Source organism: Pelecanus crispus, chromosome 1 (genome assembly GCF_030463565.1).
Source record: "Pelecanus crispus isolate bPelCri1 chromosome 1, bPelCri1.pri, whole genome shotgun sequence".
Classification (NCBI taxonomy): domain Eukaryota; kingdom Metazoa; phylum Chordata; class Aves; order Pelecaniformes; family Pelecanidae; genus Pelecanus; species Pelecanus crispus.
In genome coordinates this window covers 197,181,089-197,202,778 of record NC_134643.1, presented here as the reverse complement: position 1 = coordinate 197,202,778, position 21,690 = coordinate 197,181,089, and the positions used below count along the sequence as shown (strand labels likewise).

At 44.7% G+C, this 21,690-nt stretch overlaps 1 protein-coding gene across 2 annotated transcripts; it reads right to left on the bottom strand.

Moving 5' to 3' along the window:
- Positions 1 to 934: 934 nt before the first annotated feature.
- Positions 935 to 21,388, bottom strand: THSD1 (thrombospondin type 1 domain containing 1). 2 transcript variants are annotated; one of them, XM_009480734.2, is made up of 4 exons: positions 21,331 to 21,388; positions 14,968 to 15,933; positions 6,528 to 6,686; positions 935 to 2,310 (listed from the first exon to the last, which is right to left on the bottom strand). In XM_009480734.2, exons 1-4 carry the CDS (start codon positions 21,386 to 21,388, stop codon positions 935 to 937), a joined length of 2,559 nt encoding a protein of 852 aa, XP_009479009.2. The 2 variants fall into 2 exon arrangements, with proteins under 2 accessions (XP_009479009.2, XP_009479016.2); XM_009480741.2 differs by lacking the exon at positions 6,528 to 6,686.
- Positions 21,389 to 21,690: the final 302 nt, after the last annotated feature.

Genomic DNA, 21,690 nt, shown 5'->3' with positions numbered 1-21,690 from the left:
TAATTTATTTTGAATTTGCCGTAGTAGCATTATTGTAAATTTATTTACACAAAAAAAGAAGAAAATGTTTCATAAAGGCAAAGATGATTATAGAAAAGATGGATGATTCAACAGTTCTCTCACTGCCTTTACAGGTACTTGAATGCTCCAGTAACGTTCCTGAGGGCTAAAATTTGATCATCAATTTTCTTTGCCCTCCCAGCAGCATGCCCTCTTCTACTCATTTTGTCAATGCAAATATTTGTAAGTTACTGTGTTTTCTTGGTATAAATATTAGCAGAAAGAAAATATCAAAGTCCTGAATGGTGAAAAATGCCCCCTCAATTTTAAATTCACTCCAAGTATTCAGCATCAATTGTTTGCACTTTCATGCAACCATCTATAAGAAACACCACCATATGTCTTATTTCAGCAATTACAACGCATTAACACAGTTCAATAACGACTACCAAAAAAATGATGAAAACTGCTCACAACTTGAGGTTTGTGTTTTCTAAATGGGAAATGATTCACTAATTAGGTTGGATGAGGATAGTGGACAATGGCTGCTTTAGGACATCATAATCTACTAGTACACGGTCCACAAAGTGAGAAAGGCTACATCAGTGGCATTCATTATGTACGATGCACGAAACGTGACTGCTTTACGCAAGAAAATCTGTCAGCTATTCCTGCGTCACGCCTTCACTAACACATGCTTTCCCAGGGTATTTTGTGTGTATTGTACACACATGCATACAAAAAATAATGATATGGAAGCATTTTCCAGTAATTAGAAAGGAATGTGTTCCCACAAGCCAGACTTGGGGCATTATTCCCTCCTGCTCCTTCGTGCGAAGGTAAGGCGATTCCTACTGCTCCTTCCACCAGAAGCCAACAGATCCTGCAGATCCTCTCCCGCGCACGCCCCTCCTGCAGGGCTGCGATGAGTCACTCAGATCACCAGCTTCTCAATGCTTAAAGTACTTGTTTCATCCTCTTCATTTGAGCCAAAATACCCAGGGAGGTCGATCATCTGCTGCTCTGCCTCTGTTAAGCCAAAAGTAGTATTATCATAAAAGGCAAACTCAGGGTCCAAGGGGAAGCTCTGGCACTTGTCCCTTCGGTACTGGGCAGGGCTTACACTTAGGCCTCTCTGGGAATTATCTTTGCCAGCTGAGCCCGTTTCCTTCCGCCACGCGCCTCTGGGGTTAGGCGAAGGGCCCCTCTTACTTCGGCTGGGCTCAGGCTTATCAGCTGCCTTCTCCTGACTGGCAGGCTGGCGGTCAGTGATCAGGTCCAGCTTCTTCACCGGGGGACCTGCCCTGTGGTGGCACTTTGTGCCATGGCCCTGCGGTTCGCACCCCGGCATGGTGCTGTGGGGCTGATCCAGCTTTTCACAAGTTGGATTAGCGTTTCTCGATTTTGGCCGCGTTCTGTCCTCCAAACCCTGGTCCCATGTTCTGGTCCTGGAGTTGTAGAGAGGAGTCTGTCGGGGGGTGAGGGTGGACATGCTTCTCTCTCTGAAAGGCCTGGCCTTTTTAGTTTCATGGAAACTTGCTGTTCTTCTAAAGGGCGGGTTTCTGTGACAGCCCCTCTCGGCCAAGTCCCCTCTGTTATCCTGGTGCTTGAAATGAGCTCTTCTTATCAAGGTTTGGGTAGGGCTCATTGCAGGATTGGCCTGTGAGAATGGAAAATCCAGCCTAGGGTGAGAGCTTTCCCCCGGGAATTTGGGCTGACTGGCTGGCTGGTCCGGAAATGGGGATTTGATCCTAAATTTGTTTGCTGCTGCCTCCTCTTGGCTTTCCCCACTCAGGGGAAGCATCGTGGTGGCACCAACAACTGTGTCCGTGAGGGGATTCTGAGAGACGTGGTACACCTTGGTGGTCTCAGTCAGGCCTTTCTTCTTCATCTCTTTCAGCTGCTGCTGTGCGAGGCGGTAGCTGAAAATCGGAGGGATTATTTTTTGGGCGTTTGGCTGAAAGTTCTCACTTCCAGAGGCATCACCTTCTTGGGCAAATTGGAGGCTTCGCCTGTAGGTCAGAGGAATGTTAACAGGGGCATCCCCTCCTTCTGCGAAGCTGTCCCGCTGCTTGTTGCCTTGGCAAATGTTCTCTTCATCAGAGTTTTTCCGGAAGCCAGGGGAATGGACAGAGTTTCGGCGTACGGCAGTGCTGCACTTCTGAGCTCTGCAGAGCTTCCTCCAGAGGGTGATGAGAACAGTGGCAAAGATGATGAACAAGCATAGGGAGATACCTGTGATGGTGACTATATTATTTGCTTTCTGGTCCTCTCCTGGCTGGACAGAAGGCGGGGTGGGAGGCTTGACAGCTGTAACAAAGAGCACACACATCTGTCAGAGTTGCACTGTCATCACCATTTTGGTATTTTAGGATGGATACTTTAGTACAAAAAAAAAAATAACCAATTAATACAGTACAGGAACTTGTCTGCAATTAAAATTTGCTCATTGCAGGTGACTTGCTACTGATCTCTTCAAACTGGCAGGAACAGATCTATTTACTTTAAACCAGGGCTCCCACAGACCTTTTAAATGTAATCATTACTTTTGCCTGTTCTGCCATTTCCATAAGGCACTCCTAAATACATGTAAAATGGGGATAACACTATTTGCCCTCCTTTATGAAGTACATTAAGATGCCCTGGTGAAAAGTGCCATAGAAGGGGTAAAAATAACCCAGCCCAGGCTAGTACTTCAGGTATTGCTTTAAAATTATTTTTAGGATAGCTTAAGTGGGTGTGAGAATTGCAGTGAGTTTGAAGAGTAGAGAGGCAGCACTAGCAGGGGCAGAGTAACTTTTCTAAGCAGTCCTCTGAGGCTGCTTCTTCCACCACTGCCTGTCATTGCAACCCCAGAGGACAAACCCTTCCCCTCCACAGCAGGCTCCTAGCTGAGAAGGTGGCCATTGCTCTAGTGCCCCTGGCATTCTAGTATTGACACTCTTCTGTCGTAGACTGGAGATGGGCCTTCAAACGGGAAAGAATACCCTGCAAACCTGTCAGGTGAACATCTCAGAGCTTTCCACAGCCCTATTTAAACCTCTCACCTGCACACTGCACTACACTACAGACAGCTGAACTAATGAGAGATTAATAATTCTTTTTTTGGACGAGGTCTCCAGCATTTCAGTGGAAGCCCTGAGCAGAATACAGCACGGTTGATGGATGAATTGGTCCAGCAGCTAATTTTAGCATCAGGTAGCACTCACTTCCCAAATTTTTGTGGCCAAATATCAGCTTCATAAGGCCATAGAAATGCTGTTGGAGGACAAGGCTGCTCAGTTGTGGTTGACAAGAGCTGGCCATGAAGCTGTGAGCTCAAACTGAACCACTTAACAACCTCCTCCCAGTCTCTAGTTTTATCCAGAACCCAGAACCTTCCATCGGGGTGATGGACAGTCTGCCTGTAAAACTTGCCAGGTGCTCCTGCCTGCATGACAGCGGCTGTCCAGCCATAGGAAATGCATCTGCAGAATAACAAGAAGCAGACACCATGTACTTCCCATACTCCAGAAGAACACTCATTCAACAGTGAGCTGGTAGCACAGCTATTAGGTGTGCAGGATGCACAAATGCACTGATGAACACAGGCCAGGCTGCTACGATAACAGATGTGCAGGGTGCTGGGTGGGCAGGAGACCCATTTCTTTGACTCAGGGCTACCTGACAGCCCCAAGACCTTTGAAAAATCCTGCCATGGAATGAACCTTGACCTTCATGACAGCCTGAGAGCTCAACATCAACATAAAGAACAAAACCACTGCCTGCTGAATCTTTTTTGGAGAATTCCTAAAACTTGCATTCAGCCCAACGCCATCATGCCTGGAGCACGGAGCACTGCCGTTCTGGGGGCCTGAGTGGGAAGTGAGCACGCTGACCCCAGGGGAGAAGGCAGGACCAGCATTTGCCCTGTTCAGTACCACCACAGCAGAGCAATTCATTCATTGCTCATCCTTCTCTCAGTCTCACAGCTATTTTCTAAAGACTCTGTTTTCTATCTGGAATGCACACTGTGCTGTATCATTTGGAGTAGAAAGCTAACAGCTAGCAAACAGCGAGGTTCAAAACAAGACTTAAGTCACTTAGGTTTGCTTCTCTCCACCTCATCTATCTCTGCCCCTAGACTGCATGGTGGTTTCATTTATTCAGCCATTTGCTCCATCTGCTGGACTGTCACGAATAACTGCAAACATAGTTATGCTGGAAAAAAGCTTGTCTGCTTCCAAAAGGTGCGGACAGTTGTGGGGTGGGGAGGAACGACACTCCCAGCCTGAGATCAGACAGTAGATGAACACTGTAAGATCACAGTGTCAAGTCACTTCTTGTGCAACCCAAGATTCAATGAGATGAAATCACATAGGTGATTCTGTAAAGGAAGCTGCCTGACATGGGAGCAGGAGGATTAGAAACCACGTGCAAGAGAGAAGCAATATAGTTCCTCCAGATGATCCCACGGCAATGGGTGCAGATGCAGGCCTCCTGTGCATCTGGGGTTTCTATACATAAATCCTCTTTATTAACCCAGAGACCCTGCTGGAATCTGAGGATTGTCCAGACCTGCTGAGCGCTGTCAGACAGTAACTCTAACCAGACTGCCACGGCCACGTGCACTGCGTATGCACAGGACAGCTGACCTCTCTGGAAAACATCAGAAGCCTCATACAGCTGCACACCTGCACAGAAAGAATGACACCTCCGAGAAGCACCAGAGAGGCCTGTCACTTCTGTGCGTGTAAAGCAAGGTGCACACCCAAATCACGCGTCCAGCACATGCTTCGCATGCGCACCGGGACTGCTCTCTGAGCTCCAGAGGAGTGGGGTGAAACTGGCCAGCGAGGAGCCAAGCCAAACACTGTGCTTACGGAAATACCCCTCCAGCAGGTAACAGGAGGCAAGGAATAGCACAACTTAGCATCCGCTTTAGAAAAACACCAACTACCCCACTGTGTTTTGCTGGTGGCATTACTGACCACAACAGTCTGACAGAGCTTTGCATAGAGAAGACAACTAGCCCTAGTGCGGGGCATTAGGTTTAAGCTGGGCCCCTAAACATCTGACTTGTTCCTCTCCACTTACACTCACAGCTTTACAAAATAAGCAAACCCACAGGGCCAGCACTTCCCAGTCATTAAAAACATCAGACACCTTAACAACAAACTGTTAAAACATCCCAAATGCTGCACTAACACTAACAAAATGCAATACCTGGCTTGATGGAATGTAATTTTTAGTATTTTCCCTTCACCCGACCTTTTGTTCAGTATCAACCCATTTCTTACAGTGCTCCACAACACATTTCAGTTCCACCTGTATACTTCTGAGGCTTTCATTCAACAAACACCCTGAAGCTTGTTCAAGCCAACACGTCCATCAAAAAAATAGTCCTGCCCTCTTCCTGCTCCAGCTACACATTCTCCCCCTCTGCTGCCCTTCCCTTTTCAGTGGCACAAGCATTGCAATGGCCATGTGATAAGCAACTTCCCCACATACTCAGACTGTCCATTTTTTAGCTGGCTCCATTCCAGTTCTCCACACTCCACTTTTGCCAGCACAAAGAAGTACATGGAAGCAGCCAAAGCAAGGGGTAAGGCATTGTTCACTTTGTAATAGCATAAAATATCTGTTAAATTACAGCCTGAGAGCCTAGGAGCCTGCACAGTTCCTGTGCACCTTCCCTTCCCCATCCCTGCCACCTGTGGCACCTGTGGGACACGAAGGCATTAGAGCTTACAGAGATTCTGAGCAGATGGACCTCTGGGGCCCCTTAGCATCAGCACCCTCCTTTTCAGCAACGAGTTTGCAGGAAGCTGAAGTTTTGCATGGACTGAGCACCATCATCCCACTAAAAGGGGCCACTTCTGCCCCTCATGCTGGCTGCAAGTACCCAACTACAGTGCTGGCACAGCCTCATCCAGCCTCACCGGGGGCCATGCGGCTGCTGTAACCCCCTCTCGCCTTACAGGAGGCCCAGGTCTCCTGTATCGGTACCCACTTGCCACCCGCCAGCATCAGCCAGCCTGCCCTGTCACTGGCCAACAGAAGTGGCAGGCTGGAGCAGGGGGAGACCTGGCACTGCCACCTCAAAAAACTCCCAGAATGGGAACCCCACACTGCGGATCCCAGCTGGAACCAGCCCTCTTTTAATAGGTTTCCACTTTTTAACAGGTTTCCATTGCCTGGAGTCTTTGGCCTTCGATACTGAACATGTCTCGCTGCCCTGAGATCTCTCCTCTAGCCCTTCCCCACCCCCTGGCCATGCTGGAGATTTTAAACCCCTTCCATGGCACTCACAGCATGCAGAAATCTTCTTAAGCTTTGGAGCCCTATCTTCAGCTGTCCCACACATGCATGTAGGCTCCCGCCCTACTCCATCAACTGCAGGAATGTGACACCCTCCCAAAATCAATATGACTGAAGGAGAGATCGGATGCTTCCATTTTACAAAGCCCTTCTAGTAACAGGCCCTTTGCTTTCGCCAGGGCAGACATACAACCACAGGGAAGGAAGAGGACAGCAGAGGTACATACACAAACACTCCTCCAGCGAACACAAGGAAGTCTCCCTCGGTGATCCAGCGCAGCCTGGTTTTGCTGGTGAGGAGGTGAGGCACTCTCGGAAGCGCTCCCGGACACCATCCCCGCAGGTGACGCTGCAGGGGCTCCAGGGCTGCCATGGGCTCCACGTTTCTGCAAATACACAAGCTCACAGCAATAAGGAACAAGTCTGCCTCCTTACCTTTGAAGACACAAGCATATGTCTTCTCTTATTTAAGAAAACCAGCAATGAATAACCGAATAATGCAAATGGCAACACCAGAAGAGCAAGAAGCTTCCAGGGACCTGCTCGTGTTCCCATCAGAGTCGGGGGCAAAGCTCCCACTTTTTTTTTTTTTCCCTTTTTTCACTCCAGTGCCAGCCAGTGACACAGTGGTCAGTTAACTGAGGCTGGCAGGACCTGCCTGGAACAACAGCAAATGGAAATTAATCCACAAATCTTTGGAATGGGTTCATAATTTATATATTAATCCAATTCCTGCCTGACAAATAGTGCTTTTACAGCAGGATAACTTCATTGACTTAAGTGTAGTTACTCCTGATTTATATGACTGCGAAAGGAGGATAAGCCTACAAGGCCTAATGAAACGGCAATATTGGTTTTTCGCTCTATTATCTTCTCGGCACACAAACGTGTTATTGCATCATTCATTTGACAGCTTACAGGTCCCTATTGTTTTATTGCTTATGTTTAGGCAATTAACTCAAGATGAAATGTTGCACGTTCACTTATTTATTTTAAGTGGAGGCAGGCTCAGGTTCTAATGCTACCTCCAATATTATCATTTTTTAATATGTAATTAAATCCCTCTTTTGCTTAGACAACGTCCTCATCCAGTGTTCAACACTCAAAACGTTACAGCAGTGAGAACCCAGAGAGAGAAAGGGACCGTTCCTGCTCATACCTGAAAGCTGTGACACTGAAGCATGACCACAATTTTAAATTCCAAACCAATGCACGAGTCCAGGTGCAACCTTTAAGGACAGATACCCTGCAGACCCTCCTGTGGGTCAGTTGACTCAATGATGTGCCAGAAAGAAAAACAATAGACCACTTACTCCATTTCACCACTCACAGATAAAGTGGAAAATCAGCTAAATCACAAAATGTAGATTAGATTTGCTAACGTTTGCTCTTTTAAATAATTTATGGTGCAGCTACTGCCAACACAGGTCACGATCTTTAATTTTCTTATACCATTGCTTTGCTGCTAGCATGCCACCGAGCTCTGATCGATGAACAATTTATTGTGTTAAAGGACTAGACAGTGTTGCATGACTGGAAATGGCTTCATGATTTCATGTTATATTGGTTGCTGTAAGGTTCATATTGTGTTGTTATTTTTAAAACTCTCGAACAAAAATAAATACAGCTGTGTTTTAATAAACATGAAATTTTAACTGCTTTGGGCCCTGTCCGACAAATTTTTGTGAGCATGCCAGTATGAAGAACGTTAAGGCAAGCAGCATAACAGAACCAGCGGGGCTGCTCTCCTGCGTGCAGGTACTCACCTGCATTGCAGGACGAGGCCCGGAGGTTTTGAGCTTACACTCGTGCTGTCAGCCAAGGCTGCAAAGCGTGTGCGGGCACATACTCATGCGCATCTGTGTGCATGCATGTTCGAGTACGTCTGCCTTGCCTAATGCAGAGTAGAGATGGGCACGGCGAGACACCCCAGTGGTGCTGTGGTGTTAAGCCCACGCAACACCAAGAGACCTCCCTGGCTATTTGCCACTGACTCTACCACAATATTGCGATATCCATGATCCCAGGCTGTCCTTCATTTTGTGCTCCCTGCTTTCACCCCTGTCTGTGGAACTGCAGAGCTGCTACAGCAGGGGAGAGGAGCCCGGAGGCTGGCTGAGCTTTCACACTCCTCCAGTTCGCAGCCGTGCCAGTTCCCAGTAAAGAGCAAGACTGGATGGTGTGTGGTGTTGGGAGGAAAGGGAGTCAGAGGATGCCGAGGGGGGAACTGGGGAAGTTTGGTGGCGTAAGAAGTCCCTCAAAGGTACAGACTCTGGACAGCTGCAACATTGTATCAGCTAGAGAGCAAAGCTATTAGTGAGGGCAGCAAGAAAAATGGCCATAATCAATAATCAGTCAAGTGCCCACTGACCCCTCCTCCGAAAGACTTCATGGTATCACAGGATTTGGGGATCTCATGACACTTTTCTTCGTATCAGTATCATTAAAGACTCCAGCAGTGTCCCTCATCACTGGCAGGGGGAGGTAGGCGAGCTGGAGAAGCATCCACCCACCCACCCACCACTCATAGACTATTTTATGTGAGCAGCTTGGTGAGTGCCTGCCATCATTTCCAGTGTGTGAGCTAGCTCATTTCCCTCTCTCTGCATTCCCTGGTCATTTAAACTTCTGTTAATTATAGTCAGGTACAGAGCCAGACCCAGAAACGTTCTGGTTGCTCCCAGTGCTAACACTGGTGATAGTGGAGGGTGCTCGGCAGCCTCCGCATTGATGTCTGTTTGCTTCAACGTACAAGAACATTTAGGATGAGTAATTTTCTAACTTTGAGGTCAAACCTATAATGTACCCATTGCTCCGGGGCACTTTTCACTGACTTCAGCTTCAGCTGAGGGCACAAAGTTCCACAGCAAAAACACTTGGCATCCATAGCTTTGGGGCTAAGAATATGCACCTTGAGCAGCAGGAGAGCAGGAAATGCTCCAGCTCCCATGAAAGACCGGAGATTTAAACTCCTGCAACTTGATCTGCAACCTCCTGCAATTACCAAAATGTAAAAGAAAATGAAGCATAGTTTATTCTCCCCCAAGGAAATGAAATGATTAACGTCCATTTAAGACAAACAGATCCAAAGCGCCAGGGGAAAAACCAGAAGGTATGCACTGCAAACTAGCTCTAATAAGTGTGATTTTTTTTCACATACAATTGAGGAATCAATTATCAACGTGAAGACATCTAACTGATGAGTGAGTCTGAAACAGCTGACAGTTGGCAGATCTGCCAACATGAAAGATAAATGCAATTAACTGTGTTAATTGTCGCTCTGCATAAATATCTCCCCTCAAATTTCTGTGTTCATAAGACCTTGAGGATGCAGTGCTATCCAATGGCGCAGTCAGTGAGGGATGCTCACCATCATCCTTCCAGCCTGATGCACGTGATAGTCCTAAGCACTTCAACAAGATCAGTGATATGGGACAAAATCACTAATTATTTACAGGCTCATGTTAACGCCTACGCTAGCCTGGGGGATTGCAGGGTATCTGGGGAAGGCGAGATCAGTTTTTAGGTCCTGAGATTGGGTGTACACACATTATATTGATGTTTGGATAAGTCCTGGGAAAACACCCTTCTCACTCATTCTGTGTTTCTCTATTTCCATGGAAATGAAGGCTGCGTGCACTGAAATGGTGGCATGCTCCAACAGGTTACTAACTTGGACAACGAAAGGATGAGGATCCCTTTAAAGGAAGAAAACCTAGACTCTGCCTGGGCAAATTACAGCCTTTTCCCCACAAACAGGCATCTTTAAGTATTGCGGAGGCACAGCCTAAAAATTTTTTTTTCAGAAGCTAAGAGCTATCCCAGTGAGTCTGTACCACCCAATTTATTCCCAAAATGCTGGGGGTGTGGAGATGAAGCATTCACTGACACAGGAGAAGTGGATGGGGCACAAACCAGCCCTGGCATACCTGGATCTCCTGCATCCGCCTGTTTCTAAATAAATGCAAGCCAGATACAGATTCAGGCAACAGAGCTAATTGGCTCCCAGATTTTCCTGCAGATAGGCAGGTCTGATTCATAAAGTCTTATTCAGGGAGCAAGAATTTGATGGAAGTTGTATATCCCTGTCTGACCCCTAGATACTCCACTTAGTCCTCTCCTCCCTTACTGACCACTTTTCCCTTCAGAAGGTCTTCCCCTAACTTCCTCTTTCCCTTTGCTGGCAACAGCTGCACTTCTTATGCCCTGCTGACCTCCCGATAGCTTTTTTTTGACAGTTAGCAAAAGTCAGATGAACAAAATTCATCTCTGTTGTCAGCATGCGCAAGAGGCTTCACTGGGAGTCACACCACAGTTGAAACTGGTCTCCGGAGTGTAACCAGGAACTGTAAAAGGAAGTTCATTAACACTGGAAATATGAAGAAAATATGCCCATTTCTATGCTGTAGCATTACTGGTTAATTTTATCAGTCTGATCCTGAATGTTTCAAGTGGGATACAGGCAAAGATATAGAATATCCTCCTAAGGAGTGCAGAAGTCTCACTGCTGGGGACACTTAAATCCGAGATGAGCAAAGCACAGGATAAAGTGTTGAAAAGAGTGAGCCTGCAATGTGTCTGTTGCTAGGTAAGATGATCTAACAGAGCTTCCTACCTCAGCCATTCAAATAATCCCATCAAACACAAGGAAAAAAATAGCTGCATGACTCCCTCTAAGTCACCTGGGTGAAACAGTTAACACCCCACTGAGATGAATGAAGTGACTCACATCTCACTGTTATTTTTTCACAGGTTCTCCAGCTGGCTGAAGAAACCTGCACAAGCACTGGCTCACATTTAATAGACGCATTCCCTACCTTTAACAGATATATTCACAGTCTTAGATAGCACAAGCTTTTCTGTGACACTCATTCTGAAGTGAGGATCTGAAGGCTGATGGCCTGGGCTGGAAGAGCTGCTGTCCTGGCCCACTCAGGACCACTGGGAGCCTTCTCCTTCCTACTCCAAACACAAGCCAGATTCCTGTTCCACAGGCTGGACCAAACCTGGCTGGGATAAGGACTAAAGAGCAGGACTGACAAAGGGTCAGGAATATAACTGATGCCTGATCTGTGGAAAACAGGTGTGGCAAAATAATCTTCTTTTATCTCATCCTCTGTGGATCGGATGAAGATAATTTTAATGATTTAGGAGCTTTGATCTTCTACAAGACGATATCTCTGCTTCATAATAATAGAGCATATGCTAAATGAAGTAAGAACTGGCTGAGTGACAGATTTGATATGCAATTGTCAACAGAAAACCATCACTGAGTGGGAATGCACTTGGAGAGATTCCAAAGGGATTAGTATAAGGCTCAATGCTGTACTGTGCTTGCCCAGTTGACATGAAAATAAATATAAAACCATTACTGAGACAATATGTCACTCCTGTGATGACATAAGTAGACAGTGCAGTTGTATGGAGCAACGTAGGTTACTTGCTAAGTTAGGATAACTAAAGCAAAGTATATTGTAAATCAGGAAAATGTAAAATGTAGGAAGAAGGAATACAAGTTGTACGTGCAGGATGGTAGACCACATATTGAAAGGTCGTACACAAAAACACCTCAAGAGGAGTTTACAGGGTAAAAGTTATGGCAAAATTAGCTAATGCGATCGGTGGAAATTAAAGCAGAGGAGCAGTAAGTAGCTGCTCAAGCGGCATCGGTGAGGAGGACATCAGAACACAGCAGCCAAAGCTGGTTACTCTGTCATCAAATAAAAGGACTGTTTAAAAAAATGGAAATGGAGTCAAAAAGAGCCAGAAAATTAATCAGATCCTGAAGAAAATACCTTCCAACTAAAGACTTAATCTTTTCAGTTTGTTAAAAAGAACACTTAGATTATCTGGAAGGGACTGAGATGATCTGGATGTGCAAACGCCTTTGTGGGGGGAAGACAGTGGATAGGAAACAGCTGCCTCCTCTAGCAGAGAGCAGCAGAGTAAGAGCCAGTCACTAGAGGATGAAGCTAGACAAGCTTTAGTTATGAACACAGAGAGTTTCCCTTTTAAAAAAAAAAAAGAAATCAGAGCAGAGTATTGAGAGAAATTACCAGAAGGGCCTCTGTTTTGTGGTATCTTCAACAGAAGACTGGATAACTCTCTAGACGGTAAGTGGCAGTCAAATGCAAAGACTAGTTGTGGGACTCAACACCAGGGTAACTGCATGAAATGTGATGGCCCATGCTGCACAGGAGCCCAGACTAGAGGATTTATCACCTCTCCTTGCCTTAAACTGAGTGAGCTCAGGAAGTCCAAAGCAGAAGATAACTGACTTGTGGAGAGGCACCTGTTGTGCAGCAGCCACATGTTTTATGTGAACAGCTAAGAGGGATCTGGGTCTACGCACAGTGCCCTGCAGCAGGGTGAGAGACGCTCCGGAGCCCAGGAGAGGGTTTTCCAAAACAGCCAGGAGGCGGATGGCCATTGCAGGCAGTGCAGGTTCACTCTGCCTGTCGTGGCTTCAGGCTAATGCGCCCCTCCCAGAACACCCCGCTCCTTTTAAATGCTGCCTGCGGGCTTTGAAGTCTCGCAGATACAGGCACGAAGTCAGATGTGCTGCAGTCTAATTAATTTCAGGTTGACATTTTATTTACGGCTACACGGTGTGGTTTTGCTTTCATCGGCTTTGTAGATTTGACACTTCTAACTTGGCAGCTATTGACTTAACTCTGCTCTTCACAAGCATAGCCTGATTCTTTCGACTGCAGTTGTAAGGATGGTGGTATTGGGGAACCCAAGGAAACAAAGCAGATTGCAGGGAGTCATTGCTTAAGGTGGATCTTATCAATTAAAACTGTGAAATACTGGGCACAGAAACATATCTATGTCATATCCCAGGTATTCATCTGTCAGGGTAATTATCTAGATCGCATCAGTATAACATACCACCCAAGCACAGAGAAGGAATTAGAATTCTCTCTTCCTTTTTCCTTGAGAATTATCTCCATTAAGAAAATAATATGCTTTCATTTTTAGATAGACTTTCTTATGCCAAAGGAAGAGAGAGCGTGTCAACAGCGGATGCAGATGGGAAGTTAGAATGAAGAGAAGAACTATGTACCAAGTTTGGCATATGGCGAAAATAGAGGTCATTTTTAGTACAGAGTGTTAATTAAAGAGCTAACAATTTTAGAATTTACGAGATAGTACAAAGTAAGACCACATGGCACTAGGAACCTAATTAAGGTAGGCTGTGTCTGGACTGTGTGCTATGGAGCATGTCCTGCACTCCTGGTCTCCTGATGACCCTGCTCAGAGACCTGCCCATGAGGTGCAATGACCCTTTTTTGGCTTGAGTTCCTGCACTTCCTTTTCAGGGAGACCAGGGTGGGGAGGTGTAGAAAATGGTGTACATCTTAAAGCTTTCAACCCAAACTCTTTGAATTGTTTACACGGGAAAGACTAATTCATTATGTATGGACACAAGCCTGTTCCAAACGAGAGCATTTACCTTTCCGTTCCAGGGTGTAGGCAACACAACCTAACCCAACCCAACCCCAATCCCCTCGTGCACATACAGCCCATCCCTCACTGTGGTTGCCTTCCACAAATGAGGGACGAGAAGGACATTTGGCTCATCTGCTTTCCCTGCCATGCTACTGTGATTTGTAGACTCCACCAAATGATGGACTGCCACCTCTGAAGCTATAGATATAAATAGAATGTATAGATACTCCTTAAACAGGGCTGCGGAATGGGCTCAAGCTCTGTCTTGTGATCATACTTAACTGTGATCATTCCTTAACCATGATCATTCACACTCCTGGACATCGTTTTGGCTTCTGCCAACCAGTACTCTCCCAGACCATGCCTAGTCACAGCCCAAAGGCCACAGACTGGCCCTAGCTGGAAGTTTGTATGATTCCAACCTTTCCAGGGAGGAAAAGTTTAGGTATACAAATGTGACCCATCATCTGCCAGGTGGCCTCATGGGTCAGAAAATGCACCCTGGTCTGTTTTAAGCAGCAGCAGGGACATGTCTTGAAAGGCTGCTTGAAAAACCTGCAAGCTGTCCAAGTGACACGACAGTGTCTTTCACTATGGCCAAATCCTGATTCATCTCACCAAAATTTGTGTATCTAACAGGTAGGATTCTAAACTCCTACAGAAAATGGGCTAAAGAAAAAGACCACCAGGTAAGGATTCAGCCCATGTATCTTCTCTACCCATGAATCACCTTTGTGAGATGACTGTCTCTCTGGACTAAAAAGCTAGACAGCTACTTAATGTTGGACCCTTGGCTTTTAGACACTTAAATGTAGGTAAGACTAATCCTACCTGTAGCGTCTCCAATGGGCCAGACCTACTGCAGTAGCTTCTTACCTCACTGAGAGGGCCAAGTTTTAGTTTCACCCAGACTAGATAGATACATCATTCAGAATGCCCCAAACGGTTTTGGTTGGTACTTAGTGTTAACTTAGTGCAGTTTTAAGCTACCACAGTGGCATTTGCTACCAAATGTCCTTGTGTATGCCTCTACATAACAGTCTACTCCATCTTGTTCCCATCTGTATATGACATCACAACTATTTTGTCTGGTGTAGGAGACCCAAAAAGTAGCTATTCAGTAGGGGACACACCTATCAAACCTATTTATCATTACCCATGTTAGCTGGGAAGAGTGCTGATTTTGGCTAGAAGAGGACAAACATCAGTACAAACCCATATTCCTTTGGATCATCATACACTCCTTAACTCTTGTTGGGAAATGGCTTCGGTTTGAGAAATTAAAGAGGTCAAAGCAGTATTTGTTCTTCCCCACATCAAACAAAGTGCAGTTAAATTCTGTCCTGTTATCCCCCGGGTGAAGGGTGTTTTCATACAGCCAAGCTGTTCTTTGACTAGGGTGCTTGACAGCCTCTTTATAGACGACAATTTTTCCGCTGATAGAAGTACACGGTGGAGAGACTACGAAGACCTGAACCAAAGTTTTGCACATTGCTTCCGGTGCCACAACCAGTCTGTATCCAAATTTGTGGAGGAGATCTATGGGTCCTATGGAGGCAATGATGGAATGAGTTTCTAATGATTTCAGTAACACGGTGATGTATGTTTCTTGACCAACAGGTGGGCAATCAAATTCTACCCACTGGGACCTAGAGAGCGGGATTCCTTTGCTAGTTCTAATGCCCAGAGTCTCATTAGAGCTTACTCTTCCGAATTCATAAAGGGTGCTGGTGAATATCACATCCAGTGAAAACACTGTCTTGTTCATGGTACACAACTGCTCATTTGTAAAAAGTCCAACCTGAAGGGAGCTCCCAAGCACCTCTGAGCTCTTGTTCAAATCAATGTGAAATACAGGCCACTCCACATGGAGGGTGGACATGCTGCTTCTGCTCCACCGGGCAGCGCTGCCGTTATCGCTGGGAGAGACCATTCTGAACAAGAAGTCCCCAGCACTCTTGAAATGGAAACACTCAAACTCTACCATCCCCTGGGACTGATTTGCTGGAAGCTGTTTTCTTGCAATTATCTCGTTGGTGCTGGCATCCAGCAATAGGATGGAGAGATGCTCTGCTGTCACATTACCACCACTATAGTACTGATATTCCACAGCCACTGTGTCATTGCTGAAGGCTACATGACCTGGGCGCTCCAACAGGAGATACTCCACTTCGCTGAGAACTGAAAGGAAAACAGTTTCACAACAGTATTAAGAACCAAAGAACAACTGATTAACTGATTGTTTATCTACCTTATGAAAGAAAACAATGATTTATAAAGTGGATATTTAAGAAGTGGTTCTCAAACTTTTTAAAGTGAATCAGTTCACACACACAAAAAAAAAAAAGAAAAAAGGTCCTAGCTATGGCAATTAAAGCTCACCACCTCTTCTTTGTACAGGGATGTGGTTTGGAGCAGTTCAAGTCCACTGCAGTAACATGTTCAGGAAGGTTAAAAACAAGGTTTAAAAAAAAAAAAAACCAAAAAAACCAACCCAAAAGATTCACAGAAAACTTTATTTATCAGGATAGATTCTCAAACTTCTTAACTTCTTTCACTTACAGATTCTTAAAGTCCACTTCACAGTGGCCAGCTGTTGTTCCACTTACTTTAGCTATAATTTAGCAAAAAAAGGACAGTAGTTTCTTAATACAGAAACATGAAAAATGTCCCTCAAATTAAATAAAATAGGAAGTCTGCATGATGCTTTTTGAAGCCTCTTCTCTTGCTCTGTCTTATGAATCTTTCATTTTGCTCATTTGCATCACAGAGACACTTGAGTGAAAGAGCTGAAAATAACAGTGATGGTGACTGCAGCACTTTTCTTGTCTCAGATGTGGTGCAACATGTCTAAATGACATCATTTCATTATAAATGGCGCAGTCTTTTTAAATGCACTTCTTGCATGACCATGTTTGTGCAAGTTGCCAAATTATCCTGAGACGTGCTGTAACTAGTGGGGATAGATGATATCTAAAGCAATGGATTGGGAAGATCACATTTCCGTTCTCAGCTCAGCTAGCTTTTCTGCATTGCTTGAAACTTAAGGATTTCAGACATAGAAAGGTTATCTGAAAAATGGGAACTGCATACATCTATTCCAGACACAGAATGTGCTGTAAGACATCTTTATTTAATTAATTGTCTGGGAAAAGGCTTCTGAGTCTTGGATGGAAGGTGCTACGGAAGTGTAAAACTTCAGTTAAAGCAGTCCTTTCCTAAGTAGGATCAACTAACAATACTTCAACTTGTTAAATCTATTACACATGTCTTAAGATTACTTCAAAGAAGGCTTTGCTGGAAAAACAGTGCAACTGCCAAGGCAAGCACTCGGCAGTCAGGAGTAGCAGGACTCATCTCACATAATATTAGACGCCTACCACTCTAAGCTTCAATTTGAGTTAGTCACCTTGGATTCACTTTCTCGTCAGCAGGGAAAATTTTCAGGAAGAAATTAATCTGACCAGCTATAGACATTTACATCAGGATGAGGTGCAGTGTGCACTAGAAGAGCCTATTACTCTCCACTAGCTATAACACGCCCTTAAAATACCAGCTCCAACCACATCCATAAAGTCCAAATGAAGGTGGCATGCACAGCCTTACACATATAAATCATGCATATCCTCTTAAATATAGGTACTATAACTCAGTCTTTAATTTGCATTTCCACAAGACACTGCTTCATTTGGCAGATGGATGGTGCTCGTTACCAGAGAGCTCGTGTTCTCATTCTTCCATGGGTGGTCCCATGTATTATTGACTGCACACCATCCAAAATCCATCCTGATAACACAGAATTATTCATTTCCCCCATGGACTTCTCTATTGTGCTCTTATCATAGTATATTAGTGCATTAGAAATATTAATGAGTTTATCCTTCCCATATCCCCAAAAGATGAGAGGATGTCACTATTCTTATTTAGTGTGTTAGGAACCAAAGCACAGGCACAAAGGTGAAAACTGTCAAGTATCAACTAATCGTGGATGCCCTAAGAGACCCAGGACCTGATTTTAAATACAATGGTCCCTCAGACGTCTAAAGCAGGATCCCATTGATCCTAGCTGTGGTGAGCACATGACACCCCAGAAATCCTGATCTCAACTCAGACACTCAGAGTGTAGGAAACAGACCCTGAATGCCTGTGAAAAATGCCCAGCAACACATTCTCCTTGCTCTTTGTGTTTTGGTTCTGTCATCTGTGCCTGCCCATATTTCCCACTCCTGTTCCTACCGTCACTATCTCTTGGGTACTCTCCTAACTCCATTACTGTTACCACAGTTCTTCAAACTCCTGCCCTTGCCTCTTTGCCTTATAGCTCTTCTACCTTCTCCTGTTCCTTGGACCTACAATTAACTCCAGCAAGTTCCCACCTTTCTTGCTCACTGCTAGCATGACAGTAGAGAGCACAGGACAAGCAGCTCTAGTGCCTGATATTACAAACGCAGGGGAACTCTGCTGCCCTGGGCTGGAGCACGCACAGTATTGCATGGGGCTGGCAAGAGATGCCAGCAGGAGTTGCAGCACACTCAAACCTTCAGAGAACTTCATCACTAACTCACGTGCAAGGACTTAGATCTGGACCAAATCTGGGCAAATCTTCATAAGGACAGCAGAAAGCATGTCGCAAGCCACCATGAGCACTCTAACAAACATAAAGCTCCCACAGCTGTGCTAGAGTTTTCCAGTGAAATGGTTGCGAGCTGCTGGGTTTTCGTTTCTTTGAACATGGGCAAAATGATGCATTTCTCTACAAAGAAATTGGCTAGATTCAACTTAGCTGAAACATTATAAGGGAAAAAGAAATCAGACCATGGCAAAAACCCAGCATGAAAAATTTCAACTTCAAGCTGTAAACTTACAGCAAAAACATTCAAGTGATAGTAATGAAAAGTACTGATGTTTGTATGTACTGTCCTTAGTCTCTTTTACAACTGTCTTTACTCTCTCGCACTATTTTTCATTTGGAATGGCTCAGAGAAGAAGAATTAACATCACTGTGTATGTGTGTGGGAGGACTGGAGAGTGGCCAGGGGACTGCCATGTAGATCTCATCAACCCTAACGCAGATCACTGGGGAAGCGAGGAAAGTGAGCATTACTGGAGGATGCTGTTACAGCATTGCACAGCTCTGGCTGGTGCACCCCAGCTCATAGCGTCCTTTCCCCCATCTCTGGTTAATAACACAAGAATTTTGCACTCATGGACAGCCCACATAGCAGTTTTTCACAGTGCTCCACAAGGCACCAGTCAGAAGTAGCCAGCTTCCACTGCAAGCTCCTTCAGCTGCCCTCCAGCCTACTGTGCATGCATGACTGTGTCACATGCCAAAACTTTGTCCCAGTTGTTTGGACAGCCAGTCAGGGGCAGCTTTCAATGCATTTGTATATTTTTGGTTGTCATTACAATGGTCTCCCATTGAATGGGGCCTGGCTGTGGCGCCAACAACCTGCCAGAAGAGTCTTTGCAAGAACTCACACTTAGAAAGATCAAAAGGAAAATCCTTGTTTTCACTGAAGAGTGAGAAGAATTATTTGAGGGTGCTATTCTGATATTTATTTATTTTTAATTGTGTTTAAACCAACTTGAGTTGTGCTGTTGGCTTGTCAGCCACTAGCAGCACAGAGCTAAGAAGAACAAACACATCAGAAAAACTGATAAGAAATGAGAATACTGTTTTGTTGTATGTTAGGGCTTTTTTAGTATTACAGTAATTTTCCAGAGCATACTGGATCATTTAAAACATAGTCTTGATCTGAAAAAGAGAAGTATGAGTGAAATAGTTATCTAAAAACTATGTACACATGTGATACTCAAAGATGTGTATACGCAGAACTGTTTGGAAGTAATTTTCTGAATTATGGTCTATGCTTTAACTGGAAATAAGGCAAAAGATGATGCACCTAAAGTTTGCAGCAGAGATTAGCTCTTTCACTGCACCTTGTAATTACCTACTGTGCCATGCTCTACAAAGTTCAGGAATAACAGCTTTTACCTCTGAGTCAAGTTGTGAATGCCTACAGGACTGGCTCACCAAGAACTAGCGGACATTGCAATCATTCACCTCACTTCTTGGGTTAAGTGAATTTAATACTTATCTTCACTGTGTTCCCCACTCAGTGCAGTGTTCCTAACTTGGTTATTTAACTTTGTCTTGTTAGAAGAAGAAATGGTACTAAAAGCCATAGACAAGTATCTCCACTTGTACTGGAATTAAGTTCATCTAAAAGATGAGATGGCAATTCTAGGTTCTTTGCACCTTCTAGGGATCCCTTGTTCTAGAGCAGAGATGGAGCAAGCACAGAGGCATGAGTAGCTGAGCATACTTAGTATTCCGTCATTACCTACAATCAGATTTTTCTCACTCATACAAGGAAAGCAGACTGCATACATTTTTGGTCTATTTCTCTCCTTTGTAATACATCTTCCGCCGTTTGGTGTGTGAATTACCTGCTACCACAGCCCATTCCATAACCAGGGACTAAACAAACCTTCTTCCTTTTTTTCCATGCTATAGATGTTTCCGCAGTGCATGCATTAACCCTTTAGCATGGTTTGACAGTGTACTGCAGCTGTCAGAACAACAGCTGCTTTCAAATTAGGAATGTAATTTTCGAAAACATATGTATTATTTAGGAATTAAGAGTCCCATTTTCAAAATTTCTAATTCACTGTGCAGGAATTAATTCCCTTTGCAAATCTACTTCCTACTTAGCACAGTCTTGGAAAAGATAAGACGCCATGCACAGGATGCCCCTCAGCTTGTAGACATCTTACAGTTGTCTAACTTGAACTTAGATGTCTAACCTCCCTCCTTGGCAGCTGATGGTGAGGAGGAGGTGCCTTCTCATTCCACACATCTCAGATTGCAGATGGGTTGGAGCTGCTTTCATTATGTGCTGATTTGTGCATGGACTACTCAGACGAGACTGATTGCCTCTGACTAGCTGCCTAATTTTACATGACTAAAATTGAATGAGTATGAATACCATCTTTTGGCTTCTTATATAGTCAGAGGAAAGAACCTGAGGAAACAACAACATCTGTTGCTCTCCAAGTGGCAGCTTAGGTCCATCGGATGGGAGCTCACTCAGTCACAGGAGGTTGCCTGTACTGTAGATGCTTACATCTCAGCCAACTACCATGGGTTCCTTTTATAGTTAATGGAGAGAAACAGGTTCCGTCCATCCTGGTATGGATACCTAAAATAGGTCTATCTTCCATGATGTTCATTAAATATTATGAAATATGAGTCTTACAAGAGACGAGAGTTCGTTACTGCTTCTAATGCAACCAGTCCCTCAATGGTGCCCATAGAAATCTGTTCCTTTATCTTGTTTATTTCTCTGAGCAAATTTACAGCAGGAAAGGTTCCTGCCACCCTGATCTAAAGGGGCAGTTTATGCAAGCTGCATTTTCCACCTAAATATTGCATAAGATCTAGACTATATTCTGTGCGTATCAGTGGTGGTTTCTGTGGCATTTGATTTCAACATATCACTGGAAACAGCACCATCCAAAACCACCTTGTGAATACACATCTCACAGATTTCCCTTGATAGCTCTAATACTCACCGTAGTCACAGAGCACTACTAACAATAGATTTGAAAAATCTTTCAACATCTGTTTCATTCTGACCAGTGAGATCCCGGGTCCTTTTACTCCTCATGTCCTTCTTCAGCTCCGAAGTGCAGGCACTTTTTTCCAAGAACACCTGAAAGTTAAAACATTACAGCTGTGTTGACTTTGCTTCATAAAATACAAGCACAACTGCAACTCACTGTACAATACATTTTCCCTCCTGAAATGTCAGCTCCTGAGCCAGAACAACAAAGACAGGTCACAACAATTTACCTTTGCACTGCAGCAACTGGTGCTGTGCCTGTCTTAATATATATTAAGATCAAGACTCATGATAGCGAAATAACAAGTAT

Excerpts from the sequence above, each read along its gene's own strand:
- THSD1 (XM_009480734.2), bottom strand. The coding sequence starts at position 21,388 with ATGAAACAGATGTTGAAAGATTTTTCAAATCTATTGTTAGTAGTGCTC. Across the intron at positions 15,934-21,330 it reads AGTAGTGCTCTGTGACTACG|TTCTCAGCGAAGTGGAGTAT; the intron begins GTGAGTATTAGA and ends TTTTCCTTTCAG. Across the intron at positions 6,687-14,967 it reads GATGATCCAAAGGAATATGG|AAACGTGGAGCCCATGGCAG; the intron begins GTTTGTACTGAT and ends GTGTATTTGCAG.